Below are 22,101 nucleotides of genomic sequence, written 5' to 3'. Positions count from 1 at the left end.
GGATTCGGGGTCATTTTTATAGAGGTTTTCTTCCTCGCGGTCCGGGCGGTTAAGCCAAGACCCTCGGTCCGGCAGGAGCGCGAGACATATCCACAGACCTCCACACCGGATTACGATCTACGACGGCGACAATGGGAGAGAGTCCCTCCCACTGCCTGCTCGGGGCGGGGTGAGCGCACACCGAGCCCGTCGACACTCCCAGGACAGAACCAGGAGCCGCCCGAGGTGGCCCTTCGGACCAATCGTCAACTAAACGAGACGACGATCGCCGCAACAGGCGACGACCGCCAACCATCTTGTTGTCAGGATATTCGCCGGCGCGCAGATCAGCCTGATCGGTCTGATCGACGCGCCGTTGCCCAGGGTGCACCACGAGGAGGTTTCCTGACCTAGCACCCCATGTATAACTTAACCTGCGCACGGCCTACCAGCTAAAACTCCGCGGTGGCCCTCTTCGGCGCATTTGGGACGGCTGCGGGCTTCCTCTGACGTTGTAGTGTCTAAGTCTACGACCGCAGCCGTCCTGCGCGTCTCCTATGGGGGATAATACCTACAGTAAATTGTTATGAAATTTTAATTAGCGTGTTCAAAACAACAGACTCAAGATACTTGGTCCGAAAATAATTCTACAATTGCACAAGTTTTATTCAAACAATAAAACAACGTTCCGCCCTGTGTCACGAAATATCGTCGAAAATGTAATCAATGCAATACGAGTTATGAAACTTTGTAGAATCGTGTTTTTATTCAACCAACTGTAATGTTGACGAATTGTGAGCCAGTTCGAAACAATACAATGTATTTTTAAATGGTGTTATATTGATCCGACCGTGTTGAAACTTGTCCTGGGGTGAGTCCTGTATGTTTCAAACATTATTCCAAAATATCAGAATATTACTAGCTTAAGTCATTTTCTGAGCCATAAGTTACGTGTTTCAATGCAAAAACATACTCAATTGCTCTATTGCTCAGTGGAAGTGAGAGTTAAATTATAAATTTAAACAATTTAAATTAAAACCCGCTGAACGATATAGTAAGTAAGAAAGTTATAAAAAATACTGTTTTCGAATAACAACATTATTTGTTATAAACGTAAATCCTTAGTCTAAAAAATTCGATGAAAGCTCGTCCTTGTTGCTCAACAATAATCATTTATAATGCATGCAATGGCTACTTATATATGGAAAGCGATAGCAATTGTCGACTACAACACTTATCATTATCGTTAATCATTTGCAGTACGCCAAGTCATCGGAACCTTTAGCAGTATAACAAGAATGTTAATTCATTAAGCCTTAGGTCCTTCGCCCACGGGACTATTTAACCATATTCAGGTTTCGTGCATTCTTCTCCAACAGAACCTGAAGCATCCAAACCTGGTGAACCTGATCGAAGTGTTTCGGCGCAAGCGCAAGCTGCACTTGGTCTTCGAGTACTGCGACCACACCGTGCTACATGAATTGGAGAAGTATCCAGCTGTGAGTACACCTGCAATGATCTTTACCTTTAATTTTTAGGAAAGTCATACACTTGGAGTGAGGTGGCTGGCGGGATAATGCCCACCGTAGAGTTGCATGTTAGTTTTTTGTTTCTATAGCATTTAATTCCCCTCCCTTCCCCGAAAAATGACATGATAGACGCCACTAGAATAACATATCTCTCTGGCGTTAAAAAATATCTTATCGCATTCCCTTGCAAAGACTATATTATTATGTTAATTTTAAAATCCCATCTCACCAAACACAAGTACAAAGTAACTTATGGTCTGTTTGTACAAGACAGTAATTTTAATTCGCGTGCCGACCTCGCTATTGGGTCTATTTGTGTAGTGTGTACCTCTGCCTCATTTACCGAGACCCTGAACTTTGAATGTTTGGCGATTACATTGTTAGACTTTTAACGTATTATTGTCTCGGTGTTGTACGCCTATTGGATTAGATAAGGAAAATAACTCAAATTTGCCGCTGGAGTAGGCTTATAAGGGGCAGTAGTCGAGCTGCCTTCCTACCATGGGCGCTGGGAGGGGGGTATAAGTAGGTGCACGGGCACCTTACTGCCCAGAAATACATCACAAAAAGTATGTCACTGAATAAATCTGCATCAGTGGTAATTATACACCACTGAGGATTATTTATAGTAATTTATTTTCAAAGTCGCGCAATTTGAATTTGACCATTAATTATTGAAGTTAGTTAAATTATATCACTTCGAGTTTAGGCATTACGGCGTCTTTTTTTTAACGAAATTATCAAATACGAACTTATATCCATTTGCTGAGTTTAAATTGACACGGACAAGCCACGTTTGGGAAAACCTAATGTGTGAGTCAACATTGACTGACGAGCGCCGTATGTGGGGTGATATCTTTAATGTATTGTTTCATTTTGAAGTCTATATTAGTTTTCAATCGGAGACGTAGTTGAATTGCGTGCGCTCTTCAACACCGCTCTGAGGTCCCGGGTTCGAATTTCGAGTCGATGTGATATTATTTTTTTCTGCTCATTATCAACCCAGAATCTGTAATTAGTACTTGAAATAGCGATTGGATCACCCTCTATAACATCTTGCAGTGGAACGCACATGGCGAAAAGGGATATTTTAAGCTTTGCTGCTGCCAACACCTTCAGGAATAAAGGCGTGAAGTGCGGTAGTTTTTAAATTTTGATTACTATGAACTTCTGTTTGGTACTTTTCCCGAGTGAGATACATTGCAACTGACGGTAAATGCATGGACCGTATGTCTACAAGGGAAATTGATGTAATCATCATAATATTGTAACCAGCTGATTTAATAGAATTTGAACACGTAGGTAAACAATTAGAGACTACACTCACTCGAGTAACTGGTCTGCTAATTATTATATACCTAGGCTTTGCTATAAACAGACGATATTTTGTGTCTGAACGAAAAAAACGCAACAGTAACTGGTGGCTAATATGCAATAAAGATATTTTATACTATATTTTAAGAAAAAGATTAGAAATACCATTCTGATATGTGGTTCCCATGTTCGTTTTATAATGTGAACATTTCCTTGTGTATTTAAAAAATGAACAAATAAAAATGATGACTAATAACTTGAAATATGTCATTAAAAATATTTGCTGTGTTTGAGGTCAAAAAACGTGATCAAACGGGTATGTTTATTCAAATTAGTGTTTTTGGAAATCAATAAATTCATTTCTGTTTTACTAAACAATAGGATTTCAATATTTATTACTTTTTTGTACACGTGCAGTTGAAAAAATATTTCTAGCATTGAGTTTATGTTAAAACTATCTAAATTGTATTACGTTCGAAGCAGTGGTGGAACGTCCTAGGCGCTACTTTTAGAGGGCACTAAAAATGTAAACTAGGAACTTTTAAAATTGGAATTTTATCCTTTCATATTTAAGCGCATGTACCGACATTTAGGGGGTGGGATGCTTGGTTGCATAGTGGGTCTTTTGTTTTGTTGAAATGGCGTTTCTTGTTTCGTTTGGTGCGTTGGGGCGACTAATTTTGGATCCAAAACTCACGCTACGGCACTGATTCTAAAATAAGACAAAAAAACACTGTAAATATATAATTATATACTGAAGTTATATTAGGTATCTACTATCTACTTATTTTACCATTTCTCTATGTGAATTACTCTAAGGCGTCTTTTTTGGTGCATTTGTTTTGTTTCGTGTACCTACTGAAGTCGAAATTCACTGAGCTCTACTGATTACGTACTTATAATAGTTATTAGGGAATTTAATGAGAATACGTGACACAAATCACAATTATAGGGAAATCATGACTTGATTAAACTACCTGTTTTTGAATCACGAATCAAACTAATGATGTTCAATAATCGCAACTGATTTAATGAAGCAAATATTTTTGTAATTTATAAAGCCTATTTATATAACGATGAAACAATATTTATTCATTAAACACAGGAATTTCGAACAAAACAAATTCCTAAAATCTCTTGAGTTTCCTTATGAAAAACACACACGTTCTTATATTTAAATAACCGTTGGGTTTATGTTAATATATTTATTATTTATTTTATGTTCAATTATTCTTATCATTAATAAGATGGTACTTAAAATTCTAAGCAGATACTAACCTATTAATTGACGGATAACTGCTGGCTTCCTATAATTACAGCAGTGGTAGGCAGCGGCTTCGCTGTATGCTTTGTATATCCGATGTTCGTGGGTGACTTACTATCAGATAGGGCGTCAGCTCATCTGCTTTCGAGGGTTACAATTTATTACAATAAAATGTATTAAAATTTACAAATTATTTATTGGTATACCCAAATTACAATAGTTTCGTAATACAAGTTATTACGCAAGATATTGAGCGACCTCCAGATTAACAGAGAACATTTGGACTATTTTCCTCTTAACTTTTTTTACGTGACGCGCATGTGATGAGCTGTCGACATATTCAATGATATCAGATCGCTCCAATTAGACCTTCATGTATCTTTATGGAGATCAAGTGACCCATCGATGGACCTTGACTGCACGTAATCTGCATAATGTAGACAGTAATTCTTAGACGTTAATTACACGCTTCAAATGCAACAAAGACATGCCTTTGTGAATTGTATAAAAAAGTAAATAATTCAGTTTATTTAGTTCATGTTAACAACATAATTCTACAATATTTAAGACAACGTTCGCAGGTTCAAAACCCAAGGTACTACCTCTGACTTTTACAAGTTACTTGTTTATTTGGGTTAACAGTGAAGGTAAACATTGTGAGGAAATCTACATACCTGAGATTGACAATTCTCTATAAGAATTTCGAAGGTATGTGAAATCTGAAAACCCGCACTACGCCAGGGTGATAGGCTAAGGTCTAAATACAGCAGTATAGCAGGCCCCGCTCAGCAGTGGTAGGTATGGTACAGCCAATTTTCTTTCGTCAAACTGCCCCTATACCTTGAATAATAGCGATTTCGCTTAGTTTTACGACTTTGTGTCAAATCTGAGTATCACAGCTACAAATTTCAAAACCACTCTTCTCCGATAGCCTAGTTGGTTGTGGAACGGACTGCCGTTGTACGCAGGTTCAAATCCCAAGGGCACACACCTCTGACTTTTCTAAAAAATGATGTTTGTATTCTTTCACCAGTGAAGGAAAACATCGTGAAGAAACCTACATACCTGAGAAGCTCTCTATAGGAATTTCGAGGGTTTATGAAGTCTTATAAAATCGCACTTTGCCAGCGTGGTGTGCTAATGCCAAATCCCTCTCAGTGATAGGGGAGGCCCGTGCCCAACAGTGGGCCAGTATATAATACAGTGCTGATATGATTATGACTCTCTTCTCCCAGGGCTGCCCCGAGCTCCTCTCGAAGCAGATCATCTGGCAGACCCTGCAGGGCGTCGCGTACTGTCACCGGCACAACTGCATCCACCGGGACGTGAAGCCCGAGAACATCCTGTTGACAGGCGACGGCGTGGTCAAGCTGTGCGACTTCGGCTTCGCGAGGATGATTAGTGCGTAGTGCTGTTTCTACAGGGTCATTTTGACATTGCATTACTAAATGAAACCACATACTTATCTACTTGGAAATACCAATTAAGTAATAAGTTACTTGAGCCGTACATAGATGTAAATTTAAGTGTAAGTTTTGAACAAAATAAATATTAATAAAATTGATTTTAATTTTACGCGCCCGAATGCCACTACTACTACTCCATGAGAATTCGTCGCAGCGGCATCATACTTTCAGTCAGAAATACACTCACGTACACGCCATATTCGCACTTAACTACAAAATGATAAAAAAAATTAGAAAACTAAAAGCAGGATTTTAGGTAAATATATTCGTAATTAATGGATATTTTTTGGCACAATGTCAGCAAAGATGAAGACGAGTATGTGGTTTCATTTAGTAACAGAATGTCAAAATGACCCTGTATATTCCAACGTATACCAGTCTGGGACGTTTTTATGTCTATTCTTGGTTTAAGATAACTATTTTTTTTATGTTTATTTACAGGTTTATTCTTATAATGTAAGCACACTACACGAAAGTTTGAAATTTATTATGAATTCATCATTTTATTCTTACGTTTTATATGATAGTTTCTGACGTATCTATTTTGACTAATCTTTGCATTGCTCTAAGTTGGATTAATAGAGAATTCCTTGTAGCATCTTACTCTAGTCTACCTTTACAAGTTTGTGTAATATTAATTACATGAAAAAGGAATTTGTTTAAGAGAAAATTACGTAATACACATAATCAAACTTATTTCTTAATAATCAAAAACTAGGGTAAAAATAATACGTAAATTATTGGACAATATTTTAGACAATCACTATAGTCTGATATAGTATGATGCATTGAATATTTAGCTACCCTTTTCTCTGTTCCCTACCCTACCCTATTTCCTGTATCCTCACATCCCTTCCCGTTTCCAGGTGGCAGCTGTTCCTCAGAGTATTCCGTCCATACCATGATACCCTTCGGCGTGGACGTCAGGAGGCGTGCTAGTAACTATTTACACCAACATTTAACTTACTCGTAGAAATCTTTTGGTATATAGCATTTTAGTTATGTAGTATAAAGATAATTAAAAAGGGGACAACGGAAGGTTGCTGGGCAGGTTGAAGGTTTTTTTTTATTGCTTTGAACGCCGAGACGAGCTTGCCGTTGTATGTAAGCGATACGACCGACCATAAACAGTAGAAACACCATCCAACACCTTTAATTACAAAGTATTGTTTGGTATTCCACTGCGCTCGCCATTCTGAGACATGAGATGTTAAGTCTCGTTCTTCAAACCGGAACATAACAGTGCCTATATACTACTGTTTAGCGGCAGAAATAGACATTGCGGTGGCACCTACCCAGGTGGACTCTCACATATGAGGGACGTTGCAGTGAAGAACAATATTTTTTGACGTAAGAAAGAGAATATTGTCAGAACAGGGGCTAATTTAATAATTGAAAATATTTAAATATTAGCGTAGAAGACTCACCTTTTATTTCGAGAAACATCACGTCTCCGTGTCTTAATCACTGTAGCTATTCAAGACGAAATTATATTTTAAAATACATTACATAATATTATTGAATATAACAAAAATAAGTCTTGAACTTTAAACAAATGAGTCGTATACATATATTTTCTGAAAATAGAATATTTTAATTAATTAATATATTCGTAAATATTAGATAATATTTAAACATATTTCCAGAATTATCATAGGATTATGTTATGTATATCAAAAGAAGCAGTTTTACTGCAGAAAATACTTTTACACGAGCAAAACTAAATAAAATAGAACAATGGCGGGAGAACGTAGCACTAAAAAACAATTTAATCGAATATTCCATCGCAGAATTATTAGCAACTGGTTATTACCATAATGCCAAGTTATTACCTTTACGTTATAGTACAGCAGGGCTGGATTTAGCTCTTCGGGCACCACCTTTCCTTCGACCTTTCATCTTAGGTCACAAGAGATTATTTTGGCTTGTAATGTTATATCAATGATTACCCTTAAAGGACGATTCCTTTACAATAACAGTTGAAGAGTTCGTTTATTCGTTTAAATGCGCTAATTTCAGGAACTACAGGTTTGAATGAAAAAATATTTTGGGGTCGGATAGCGCATTTATTGAGGAAGGCTATACGCTATATAACATCACGCTATGACCAGTAAGAACGGAGCAACAATGAAAATGTTTTGAAAACTTGGAAAGTTTAGTCCTTTTGAGAGGTATCAGAATAAAGTATGACATGCTTACAAATACTTTTTTATACGGTCGTTTACGCGTAGTATCCGACCGGGATAATTTATTAAGTAATAAGTTGAAGCGTGTGGCGCCCTCTGGGGCCCCTGGCGCCCCGTGCGAACACACTGGCCGTCTTAAGTACGGCCCTGCGCGATAATAAATTAACCCTTCCAAGTGCGATTTAACGATGCGATAGACCGTATCCAGGTCGTTTGGCAGTTATCGGCGATCGGCCCCTGGGCTAGATTTTTTCAAACATTCGAGCTATCTTATCGATTAGGTTTTGTCCTAATAAAGTGGCTTGCAACGTTATTGTTCGAATATTTGTTCAAATTGCTTTAGTTTTAGAAAATATTCGAGCTGTCTTATCGATTTGGATCGGGCTTTGTCCTAATGACGTAAATTACAACGTTATTGTTCGAATATTTGTTCAAATTGTCTTTACAAATTAAAGTTTTGAGGTTACGTTGTGACTTGAAAAATTACCGTTACATTTTTGAAGGTGTTTGTAGGATTTAGGTACTAAGAAAAAAATTATTTAGTAGATATGGGTTTAGTTTGAAATTTGACGTGACGTAGAAAGTTGCCTAAGCCATATTGTGTTGCATTCCGGTATCAGCCTACAGAGGCTGGTGGAGATGGTCCAAGAGAATAGCGACTGACGAGAGATGATTACCCCTCGACAGTCGACAAAATTATGCTGGTCTGTTGGAACCGCATATATACAGGCTGATCCCGGAACGCGAAACTTACGTGGGCCACTATGGCAGGATTTAACACCTTGTGTGATATAAAATATATCACCATTTACTTAGTTCTTTTAATAGAACTATAAGATTCAAGATAGAGATTTATTTTTAACTCCCCGCCATTCTAGATTATACGTCAGAATGTTTAACGAAGGCAAAGGCGAACCTAAAGGTCAAGTGTGTCGGAAGCTCGCTACAAATTTATGTGGCACAGGGAGGTCAATAGTATTTTGATTAAATTTATGCTAAATTCTTTTTGGTAGGCTGTGTATGATGCAATAGGAATGCTTTTTTTTCTTTTCTTATAATACACTAAATGATGTTTGCGGCTTCGCTCGCGTTATAAACCTTTCCAACATAGGTCTGCAAATCATTTAGGTATCGCCCCAAAGTCCCACCTTCACAACTCCAGCGTTATCTCATTAAAAAATATATATTATATTTTCATATGAGTGCAAGACACTGTTATAAAAGTTAGTATATGTGGTATCGGAGACATGGTCTGTCTGTGTGCTAAATTTCATTAAAATCCGTTCAGGGCCCTTATTCTGTATGATAGTGAAATCGCGTAACGCGGCCGCGTCATGTTATCTTCGAGAAATGTGTGTGGAATGGTATTCTGTAAGCCAAATTTCTATAGTACTAAACATGATGGGTTGTGTTACATGCTTGTTACGCACTGTCAACATAACGTGCGGGATAGAGAATAAGGCCCCTGCTGTTCTGAGTTTACTTCTAACCAATATCCAATCATTATCACAAATTATTGTAATGATTAAAAAAAGTTGACACGCTTAAGTTTGTTAATAGATGGGTAAGTACTAAACTATAATGGTCTTATTCATAATAAAACCCTTATCGAAGGTATAAATCGCAAATAGTTAAAACGTCCTATAAGCTTATCGAGCCTTCGATAAAATTTCTTATTCATAATGGTTTCATCAACCTCCGATAACAAAAACGCCTTTAAATGTGTACAATGTTGCCATTTCGTAGAAAAAAAATAATTAAAATAAGTTCTACCAATTACTACCAAGATTTGTCTCTGGAAACAGACAATAAAAAAAATTGTCTGTCATTGTCACAATGGCATTTGTCAAAAAAGTAAACAAAATAAATACAGGAGGAAGATTTATTTGTTATTCTCGAAATTCTTTGTAAAACTTGGAAGAACGCGGGCAGCAAATTGCGATAAAATGGTAGAGAAGTGAAAAGTGGTTGGAGGAAGACAAGTTTGGTGCAGCTCTTTTCTGTATTTGAACGTTTACGTTATTCATGCCTATATTACTAACTATTGCTTATTTTACAAGATTATGTTGAAGAAATTGGTTAGGGAGCGGGTTCATATTCTTGAACATAAAATGTCAACACGAACTACAATGTCATGTAGGTGTCGTAGATTTATTTGGGGGAGCTGTGCTAACTGAAATGTAATATTGCTACTCTTGCATTGCGCATGTCAAACAATACGCACTATGATAGCCCCTCCTAAAATATTCATATAAATAAAATATTTGGATAATATACAATAGTGATTATGTACCCTGGTGGCATTGAGCACAAATAATAAAGTTAAAACAGCACAATGAAATATAAAAGGAATAAATCAATTTTATTTTTAGATCATGCTCATTGTGCCTCCTCAGACCCCATTTCCAGTAGAAAATATAAAGGAGCTATGTATGTATCATTTTTATGCTATAATCATGTAGGATACTGTTGTTTTAGGTAGGTCATAAGTAAAACATATTTTTGAGGTCTTTATTAGTTAAAATAACAAAGAAAATAAATAAAAACCTTTATTTATCATGTAGGCATATAAAAGGCTCTTATGACAAGTCAACATATAATCAAATATGATTTACAATTTCTTCAGTACACAGATTAAGGCATGCATATGATGCATTAGTATACTATAATCCGCCTCCACCTGGAAATATAAGGGTGGTATTAACAAATCATCATTTAGTAATCTATGCTATAATCCTGTGGGATACTACTGTTGGATATTTGAATAAATATTTTTTTTATTTCAATATTATGTTGAATGCTTATACATTGCATAATTTCAGGTTTGTCCCGCATCTGCAGAATAAATTGCAACAGTAGAAGTGCAACCCAGGAAAGAGTTGCATGCTATTCAGATGGACAATGAGCTCCATTGAAATAAAAAAATTAAAACTGAGATATATTAATAAAAAAAATATATAAATTTTATAAAATAAATGACAATGACTAACTTTAATTATGTAGTATAATTAGTTACCTTTCAGTGTGAACAATTTTAGTCTAGGTTTTGGGTCAATGATGATAATAATTGATTCTGACACCTCTTCAATATTGGACACACTGTTCTGTGGCATATATCTCTCTTTGAGCAATTGCAATGTTGTGCAACACTGCAAAAGCCACAATAGTAGTCTTCACATTGCCAAATTTTAGATATGCCATAAAACAGACATTGAAAATGCTGTTTCCACACACCAAAGTTCTTGTTGCCATATCCGGGAGTTATGAGTGCAGCTTTGTCATCTAACAATATCTCTGATCTGAAGAGCAGCATCATAAATCACCTACAACAATTCTTGAGTTTAGTTTATGCAATAAAGTAAAACCTAAATTAATTTACAACTTTACATATTTCTGAAAATCTTACCTGAACAACATTGAGGGAATAATATCCATTTCTATATAATATTAGGCTGTATCACAACCATATTTTTTTTTATTTTATATGGGTGTAATAAATACAACCAATTATAGATGGGAAGTCTTTTACATGGTGAAATTCCAGCCTTAACAAGGGTTCCTCTGAAAAGAAGTGGGGATAACTATAATCTGCAGCATGTAATACGAGTGCACGCTCCACTCTGCTACATATACCACTGATAGTGGCTTAAGATAATCCATAGAGATCTCCAACAACTTGCATCTATTAAGAAAACGAATCTAAAAGTAGCTCATCATTAGGTATACGTACTTACCGAAGTCCGTATAAATATGGAATAGGATTAACTTACCTCATAACGATCCCAACATGTCAATGCAGTTAATTGACATGTTGGGATAAAACGCTTAAACTAATATCTTCAGCTTAAACTAATATCTTCATTGCTTAAACTAATATCTTCATATTTATCGGGTCGGAAACAAAAAGTTTTTATCAACAACGTTTCCTCTGCAGGGTCCACAGTTGGGATTGGGGTCCCCCAGGGTTCAATTTTGGGACCATTTCTGTTTTTAGTTTATATTAATGATCTACCGTACATTATTAACAAAATGGCTGAAGTTGTATTATTCGCTGACGACACTTCACTAATATTTAAACTAAATAGAAGGGAAGGAAATTTTGTAGAGCCAAATAAAGTATTTAAATTGATTTCTGACTGGTTTTCTGCCAATAATCTTCTATTAAATGCAGCAAAAACTAAATGTGTTCGATTCTCGTTACTGAACAAGATTAATGGAACTGATATTGATTTAGACGGGAATAAACTAGAATTAGTACCCTCTACAGTCTTCCTTGGGGTTTCTATCGATAGGAAATTACAATGGGGACCCCACATTCAAAGAATTTCGAGTAAATTGAGTTCTGCAGTCTTTGCTATTAGGAAGATCAGATATTTAACTGATGTGGCTACGGCAAGGTTAGTATATTTCGCTTACTTCCACAGCATTATGTCTTATTGCATTCTTCTGTGGGGTACTGCAGTAGATCTGCAGACCATTTTTATTTTACAGAAAAGAGCGATTCGTGCAATTTATAACCTTCGGTCTCGCGATTCCCTTAGAGAACTGTTTAAGGAGGTGAATATACTGACTTTGCCAGCTGAATACATTTTTCAAAATATTATGTATGTCCGTAAGAACCTAGGTACTTTTATGAAAAACAGTGACTTGCACTGTTTGAACACTAGAAATAAGAATAAACTAGTTGTTCCAAATTTCCGGCTCTGTAAAACAAATAAATCTTATCTAGCGAATTGTATCAAATTCTATAATAAAATCCCTCTTGAAATAACCAATCTGCCCGGCTACAAATTTAAGTGTCATGTTAAGCGCGAATTAATGTCAAAGGGGTATTATAATGTAAAGGATTACCTCGATGATCAGACGGTTTGGAAAAACAGTCCTGCACACCCTGTCCAACCCTATGTTAACGCCAATATTATAAATTAACTACATAAACGTCTCATGTGTACCTTTCTACAATTTTGACATTATACTGGGTAACAGTTTTAAATTTATGTGACATATTTTATTTTATATTGACTCATTGAATTATCAATGTATAATAGACGACCGACCGATCATTTTGTTGCACCAGCCTTAAAATTTATAATCTTAATTATATTGACCAAGATCTGCGACAAAATATGAAATGAAAATATTATGTTTGTAAATGTAGGCGTATGCACGCTGTACACTGACTGTTTCATAGTTTTTATAATTTTTTAGTATTATTGTTTTTTCCTTAGTTTTTAGTTATTGCTAAATACTTTTATGTGGATTTTCTCCGCAATTTTACGGTGATGTGCGTGTATTAGCTTATATAATTAATCAGACTTTGTATAGAAAAGACTTATTAAAAAATATATATATATTTAATAACAATATTATAAATGAATAGACAATTGATGACAAAAATAAAGCCCGGAGTTTCTTTCTGCCTTTCTTCTTCGGGTAGTCATCGCTTAGGTAGTTAGTGAAAGGCTGGTAGGTTAGCTAGGTTAGGGCTTTTATTGTCCTCACCGGTGAGGATCGCGACGCGTTTCTCCCTTATTGCTTATTTAAAAATACATACATACATAATTTTATTTCTTCTTCCCTGCCAGCCCGAGCTGGCTTCTTTGTTACTAAGTATATTTTTCATTTATTTTATTGTCTTTGTTTATATAAGCTAATCTAATTAAGTAATAATTGAATATTCTCATGTACCTTGACTTATCATAAGTGCAACTATGTTCGCCTACGTGATGAATAAAGCATTTTTATTTTTTTATTTTTTATAATTAATATTTTGCAATTCTGGTGATCTGCCACAATCTATACCGTGAAGATGCAACTCTTCGCGGACTATCAGTCAGTTATAAATGCAGCCGTATGTTTGGAAAAATTATACCGTTTACGGAATTCATCATTATCCAGAGAAAACGGGTCGAATTTCTGATGACACATTTTTCTACCTAAAGCAGCCTAGCTTGCATTTTTAATACGTAACTAAATAAAATTACTTCTTGAAACGAAAATGATGGGCTACAAGGGCGAAATGTTGTTTACTTCTAAGTACAGACTGACTTTGGCAACAAGCGTCAAACTCGAAACAGCTGACCGACGTCAGCCATTTTTTTGCTATCGAACGCTTAACATAGGTGTAAAGACGGGGGTTAGGCTCGATAAATCAAAGCATCTTTATCGGAGACTTTTAGCGCATTTGAACCATTATGAATACCAATTTTTTACATGCCTCCGATAACACCCAGATAAAGTTCCGATAATTCTGATAGTTTTATTATGAATAAGACCATAAAAGTTTAACAAACGAAAGAGAAAAATATTAATCTTATTTTGTCGCGTTTGAGATATGGAATATGTTTAAAGATTTTTTAAATATATTTATCACATGTACCGCGACATAAAATTATTCTTTTTTGTCTCTAAATTATATAGATAAATTATGTAATATATCGATCAAACTAAATAATTAATAAAACAATGAAGAAGGATGTAAGTATTTTAATATTTTTGGTATAATTTATTCGTATAAATGTCAACAAGTATTTATAGGCACGCGTAAGCATAGCAAATAGGTACCTACCTACATGAATTCATATTATAATATCTAAATGTTATTAAGCTAATTAATGAAATACTTACCAAGCGAGTCTAAAAATCTAGACTACACCTCATTAAACATGTAGACTGTGTAACAGTATAACTAAATATACGAATAAAACGTCTGACTAGCAAATTCATAGCAGTAACACTAAGACCATTTAGAAAGGATTTGCTATGTATATGCGAACAAAAAAATTTTAACTATCATTATCACTACCACATTGATAGTAATTACGCATAGTAAAACAGTTATTTCAGTGCAACAAGATACCCCGGGACCGTATCGTATGCGCCGAAAATCACCGCGGGTTTTGGTCGGCATGCTGGTGTAGGGTTTACATAGTGTTAGGGACTCAGTCCAATGCTCGCTCGGATGATGCTATACTACCAACGTCGACGTTTGACTGGCCAGTGGCGCTCGATTCTTTGTGAAGTCGAGGGTCGAGCGCGACGGTTCTGTCACACATTTATTTATTTTTATAGATTCACTTACACTGACAGTAAACTAAACATGTAAGCTATTTAAGTAATAAACAATAACTTATAATTAATAAGACTACAGACAATAACAAATTACAGTATAGAACTGGGAGTGGATTTATGTTCCAAGTAAATGCCGGCTAAGGCTATAAATTTAGATTAGCTATGATGGAATATATTCTACTAGTATATTATAGCTGTCCATCATCGCGACGCCGTGCCACCTCGTCCACTGTTTGACCAAGCATAAGTAACACCTATCGTTTCCTTTTAATATTAAACCATTTAAGTAGGACCGAGCCGGAAACAACTACACTCTTACTTATAAAAATTTCGCAAAGCTATGCTTAGTTAAAACACAAATTTACTCGATCAGCTGTAAATCAAAACCCGCCATCTTGCCCCTTATTAAGGTTTAAATTAGGAAACCGGTGATGTTTTTGACAGCTATTGAAGCAATTCTTAATCACCTCTTAACGCTAAAAAACAATTTATAAGTAAGACTGCTAGTCTAAATAACTCTATTTATTTATTTAGATATTTATATAACTATACTTATTCTTAGAAATAAAAGCAAGAATACGCAACAGCCTTGAATTTTCTTGCAACTCACCGCCTACGTCAAAACGAAACCCCTATATTTATAGATGACCTTCAATGTAGGGGTAATCGCGCTACGCAAATAGCCTTCACAATTCGCGAAGGTGTCTTTAATAGTTGAAATGGCGGTGTTTGCATATAAGTAGACTGCATAGAAATAGATTACCTGGTCAATTTGCATGAAATGGCCATTTATGTCGTATTAGAGATAAGTACGTAAACTAATGACGAAAATTCGGACCAAGAACTATGTTAGCTTAGGGTAGGTCGCATAGTATTTTTTTACTTGTGTTTTTTTACGGGCACAGCAAAGTGACTGCACCCGATTAAAGTGGAGAGAAATCCAATAGAATATCGACTGACAAAATATGATTACCCCTCGGCAGTCGACACAATTATGCCGGCCTGTTGGAACCGGATATATAAAGGCTGATCACGGCGACATACTTACGTGGGCCACTATGGCCGGTTTTAACACCTTGAGTGCGGTGGTCGCTATCCGGACGGATATTAAATATATCCTACCACCAAAACGTATGTGGAGACTGCGAGCTATATACTTGTATAGGGTATGTTCTATGTGTAATGTTCTCAGCTTTGCGAGCTAAGCTAAACAAAATTAACTTAGCTGTTAGTCTGCAACCGGCTAAGGAACATTACGAGGGAACGATACTTTGAGGAAGTGGCATTAGTGGAATTCCTATTTGTTTATAAATGTAGTAAAACAGGCTACTAGGAAGATTTTAAAAGCCAAGTTACCTAGATAAATGTCTCTAAAATAATTAGGCAACAAATAACTTTTGTTTAATTAGCGATGTACACGATTTTATTTAAAAACGAAAACGTAGGTGAAAGTAATAAAAAACAGAAAATATTTTTTTTTTGTTTTTTTAATTCAGAAAAAATGAATTATGTTTTCGGCAGACGTAGCTAGGCGGAATGGATTTTTGTTGAATTCGCGAAACTTACAAACCTGTCCAAAGTTAATCTTTCTAAAAATTTAAGTATTATTAAAACCACTGGAGTGGAAATTAAAACTCCTCTAAACCCTCTCATCAAACAAAACTTTCTAATGACGTACCAAAATACTTGGAATATGAACATTGACTTTCTTTATTTGATTCTCATATTGAACCCCATTAAAATGTACCCATGACTTCGTCTCACAATTGTTTTGGGTTGTTATGCTTTTACTTATACTTCGAGGGATAAAAAACGTGAACTCCTTAGTTTCACGGTTAGTGAGAGGGGTTGAGTAACTCATTACCCCCTCTTTCTCTTTATCAACGTGTAACTAATAGACCTTATTCTGCCCAACATGTCCAGGCCCCGGTGAGAGCTACACGGACTACGTGGCGACGCGCTGGTACCGCGCGCCGGAGCTGCTCGTCGGCGACACTATGTACAGCACGCCGGTCGACGTGTGGGCTATCGGTGAGACCTAACCTAAATTAAAAAGACGTGTTATGCTAGATACAGACAAAGCGCACGAGTGCTAGCCAACGTTAACCTATCAATGCGCACTCGTGTGATTACTCGTGTGATTCCTCCTGAGGCAATTCTTGAACGCTCGGTGTCCACACCGAATGCACGCTCATACACGCCCATGCAACAGGGGACATTTGTCGTGGCCACACAGTTCAGTGTGTCTATGTAAAGTTGCCAATTAACATTGAGGCCTGTAAGGGGTCGCGGACATTTCCTGGCCTTCTCCCCTCCTCTCAATCTAAGAGGTTTCCTTATCCTTCCCCCACACTTCTTCCCAGCTATCTTTTCCCAACTTTCCTCCAGGACCCTGCAGTCGCAGTGCCGGGAGATTCTAGTATCCCAGTCACTGGTTTACCCTTGTGTTGACTGCGGGACCAATAGCCAAAAAAGACATTTTTATGACTGATTCACCCAAGGCAAGAGAACTTGCTGTCCGAATCGATCAACCCATCGCAAAGGCTTGCATTCGTTCGCTGAATCTAGTTGTATTACTTTTATTTTTTTCCGGATTTTATCTGAGTTTTTTATATTATAATTTTCTTCCGACGTTTCGAGGACTGCAGCCTTCATGGTCACGAGGGACTAAGGTGTTAATGTGGTGATATTGTAACTTAAACTGCGATGAAATCGGGAAAAAAATGTTTTATTTCAATGTCTAACACTCTCGTAAACATAAAAAATCATTAAGTGAGTTTATACTATTAAATACTTCAAGCTAACATCGTAAATAAAAAAGAGTGATCAGCTTCCTTTTCCTTGCTTGTGCCCCTGGTATTGCTTGATGCTTCACTCTGTGAGGACTGAGTGCCATTTTCGTTTGTCTGCTAGGAAAATAAAAAATGACTAGGCAATTGCATTTTGAATTATTATTATGCTGCCAAGTACGCCATAAACCCTGTGTTTTAAGGTAGCAAGCAGCCTCATGTTGACGAAATAATAGACTTTGTACTTAATACTTTGGTATTTGTACAAATATCAGCAAATATTATGTTAAAGAACTCTCTTATTTGCACAAAAAACGAGCATTTATATTATATTTAAAAGTAAAAACAAGGTGTCGATGTATGTCCGCGCAACCAATTTCCAGTAGCCGATTGGTCAGTTAACCACAAAATTTGGTATTGCGTCGCTAGCAGAACCTGTTTGGCCATCGAGGAAATCAAATAGGTTGTTAACTAAAGTTTAGAAACTTAAATCATCAATATACGGTGAAATTAGCTACATATAATGGTGGATACAAAACGCGGTTTTCAAGTTTCCAACTTCAAAAACGCCTACTGAATTTTTATTGCTTTAATTATCCAGTACACTTTGCTAGACGCTCATGTAAGGCGCGAACATAAAATAGAGAGGCATTTTAGTTATTAATATTACAGTTTTTTTCCAAGCATGTGATTCTTTAGAGTTTTAAGACATATTAAATAAATGCCTTTTGTTTGAGGGACACCTCGGATATCTCTTCACCGAGGTGTGAATCGATTAAAAGCAAAGTTTGCTGTCTTATCTGAAAGTAACTAAAATACTAAGGAATCATAAACACACATATGGTTTCACAGAAAAAGAACAGAATTAGAACGGAGAGATGTTTATTTGTACTTTGGAAGTGTCACACGAAATAATTATTATTTTGTTTCTCAGGTTGTGTGTTCGCTGAACTGCTGTCCAGCGAAGCGCTGTGGCCAGGCAAGAGCGACTTGGACCAGCTATACCTAATCAGGAAGACGCTGGGCGACCTTCTGCCGCGACACATGACTATATTCTCACAAAACACATTCTTTCAAGTATGATTTATATTCTATTGTCTCAAAGTGATGAGCACAGTGCAGTTATCTTCATTTGTCAGTGGCAACCTTGAGGCTGGTGAATGAATGAAAAATTTATTACCCTCTTTTCCCAATCGGGTAAAAGGGCCTCGCAAAGACCTCCCGTCCGAAATCACATTAGTTAAGGCCGCCACTGCTTGTAGTATTTAGTAATTGTTCTGGCAGTGGCGTAACTTGCCACAGAAGAACTCATAAGGAATTTCAGTGCAGTAAAGATTTTCGGGCGCCCGCTTAGTTTAATTATCGCTTGCTTTAACGTTGACGGAAATCATCGTGAGGAAACCTGCAACCTGAGAAGTTTTCTATAGGAATTTTGAGGGTGTGTGGAGTCTACCAATCCGCACTAGGCCAGCGTGGTGAACTAAGGCTTAATCCCTCTCAGTCTCCTCTAGTAGAAGAGGCTGTGTCCAGCAATGGGACTGTATTTAATACAGGCTGATATTATTATAGTTATATTAAGTGTCCTGTAAGTGGATTGACGGTATTTATGAAATTTAGTATAGAGAGCCATAACGTATTGAATTAGGTACATTTAATATACAACTGTATTTCAAATAGATTATGGTCATCTTTACATATCTTAGGATAGTGGAATTTGTCGGAAAGTCATTTTCAGTCGGGCCGTAAGCAAAATACCACATACTACAACATAATATATGTGATTTATAACTTTCAGGGCATGGCCCTCCCGGAGCCGACGACTTTGGAGCCGTTGGAGAAAAAAATACCGCCGCGATACGCTAGCAACGAACTTATTATAGACTTCTTGAAGGTAAATCTATTTCGGTATGGCATTTGTTTATAAATAAAGGCTATTTTAGTTCACGTTGTTCTATGATTCGTTGATTAAGAATTTATATTGTTTTCGAAATTCGTAGTCCAAAATTATTCAATGGATTAATGTCGTTTCTTTATTTCAAATTATCTACTTTGTGAAACGAATGACCTCACTCGTTGTTTTTTATTGATAAGACTTAATTATATATCTGCAAAGGGCTAAGTCTTATTTAAATTTAATTTAGGTACGTTTTTTATAAGTGACCATTTAGAACTAACAAAGCGTAGGTAAATTACGTAATAACGCTTATAAAATGAAGAAATTTTATAAGTTTGTGTATTAGTATACATTAGTCATTCTTGTGTCGCTTAATAAATATTTAAAATATACTTAATCGACAAGTTTTTATAATTTTGCTGGCTTACTATTACAAGTTTCTATGATCATTTTTATTTACGGAAAATTTACATTTGTCCACTACAGAAATGCCTAGACAAAGACCCCATGATGAGGTGGACGTGCGAGCAGTTGCTGCGACATCCGATCTTCGAGAACTTTCTCTTCACAGTACCGCACTCGGACCACGAGGAGTACGAGAAAGCGAGGAGGGCGCAGGTTGGTTATAAATATTTAATATTTAAATTGCTGGAAAATGTACAACAAAAAAACAAATGTAATAAAGACCTGGTGAGGTGTGTCCGTAAAAATATTTAAATATATAAGTGTTGTAACTTTTTTTTTGCTTTGACTCACGAGGCGAGGTTGCCGTTCGCCTGATGGGAAGCGATATTTCAGTTTGGTCCTTCGACTGGATTTATATGTATTATTCAAGTGATAGACTTTTTAAAATGATTTTCTATATTAATGCAGAATCACATAAATATTGAGATAATATTCTAATTAAGGACATAGGTTTAATTTTATATCTGTCACTTCATAAAGCTTTGTACCTATCCGTAAATTTGCGAAGCTTAATAATATAGCATTCCTAACAATGATTGTAAAGCTAAAATAAAATGTTGTATTTGATCGGAATCCACAGCAAGATCAGAACAGAATAAATGCTGAAGACAGTTCCACAGTAGACCAGTCCACAGCCACAATAAGTACTAAAGCGAAGGGTAAAAAGAAATGATGTACATGAAACCTCTTATGGAAATACGTGAAAATTATTCTTTGGAGGTTAATTGATTTTGATATTGGGTTGTTTGTTGGTATGTAGATTGGTGTAGGACCTAAAGTGAATATGAGCTAGAATTTTGTAAATTTTTAAATTGGTCTAAAGATTTTTCATTGCCATAATATTATAACAAGTAAAAATATAACAGTATGTATAATTTAAGTTAGTGGTATATAATCTATCAATACTAATTTGTGTAGTTTATGGTAAAATTGTAGTCAAATGTATTGAGATAACCTAATTTATTTTCTCCAGTATCAGTCGTCCATTATTTTTATTTGGTTATTTATCGACTCTTGCCTTACTAAAAACAACATACACTGGCATACCAATTAAAACTTGCCGATGACTCTCTATGGTCCTGGGGGACAGACAGAGCACAATCTTTAAAATTGCGCCTCAAATCCAAACTACGTCGAAGCTGATGGATTGGTTGCACGTTAACACACCAAATCGAAGAAAAAATCTTCGATATTCATCAGCTGACTAACGGTAATTTTCAATAAATGTTCCCAATCCTAATCTTTGATCCGATCCCTACAATGAACCAATCAAAATACGTCATTTATACGCATGTCAAAAAAGTGCATTCTGATTGGTCTATTTTCGCCATAGATCGAAAGGAGTGATTGTGATCGTTGATCCTTCGATTAAAATCGGCTGTATACCAAATTCTACTAATACTGATACATCAACGATGAAGTATATGAATCAGGGGTATACCAAATTCTATTGATATTGATATCAGTCAATGATGATGTTCCAGGTGCAATCGTCCCCGCTGCTGCCGCAGTTGATAGTGAATGACCGAGGACAGCAGCACAAAGGGAAGAAGACAGAGCTAGACTCGCGGAGCCACCTCCCGACCATCTGACTAGCACCCAACCGAAACAGAATCTGAACACTAATTACATACATGTTATTCGTCAGATGTGTTTTATTTGTATAGTAGTTTGTGGGTCTACATTGAGTAAAAAAGTCTTTGACCTGGATCGTAGATTGCATTCGGGGCGTGGTTGTATTGTGAGCGCAGTCCCGCACGGATTTGAGGTCCCGGGTTCGAATCGCGGGTCTTAAAGTGATGGGTATTTTGCTCAGTACCAGCCTGATTGGGAATATGTGTCCGATATGGCGAATAGGCTCGCACCCTATCATATCTAGGTATGGTATACACAGGCAAAAACAGGTTGCACCTTTGACTACCTCTTCAGAGATAAAAGTGTTGTGTGTGTTTTTTAATATGCAGGTACTTACTATTTTTTTATTCAGGCAACAAAGCCACAACAAAAGGCGCCAAAACAATACAAAACCAGCACAATGCATTTAAAAATTCACATTATTTCTCATCAAGGCAAATAACTGAGATAAAAAGCAGCCTATTGTAATTGAGGACATGGTCTACACATGTGCCAAATTTAATCCAAAT

At 36.3% G+C, this 22,101-nt stretch overlaps 1 protein-coding gene across 1 annotated transcript; it reads left to right on the top strand.

The window, feature by feature from the left end:
- The first annotated feature begins 760 nt into the window (after positions 1–760).
- LOC115450204 (cyclin-dependent kinase-like 1) lies at positions 761–21,604 on the top strand. The gene is made up of 9 exons (XM_037438244.1): positions 761–773; positions 1,294–1,478; positions 5,322–5,487; positions 6,419–6,490; positions 16,733–16,840; positions 18,533–18,675; positions 19,394–19,489; positions 19,979–20,110; positions 21,442–21,604. Exons 1-9 carry the CDS (start codon positions 761–763, stop codon positions 21,547–21,549), a joined length of 1,023 nt encoding a protein of 340 aa, XP_037294141.1. The 3' UTR covers positions 21,550–21,604.
- The last annotated feature ends 497 nt before the right edge of the window (positions 21,605–22,101 follow it).

This window comes from Manduca sexta, chromosome 13, assembly GCF_014839805.1.
Source record: "Manduca sexta isolate Smith_Timp_Sample1 chromosome 13, JHU_Msex_v1.0, whole genome shotgun sequence".
Lineage (NCBI taxonomy): Eukaryota > Metazoa > Arthropoda > Insecta > Lepidoptera > Sphingidae > Manduca > Manduca sexta.
This window is presented reverse-complemented; position numbering and strand designations above follow the sequence as displayed.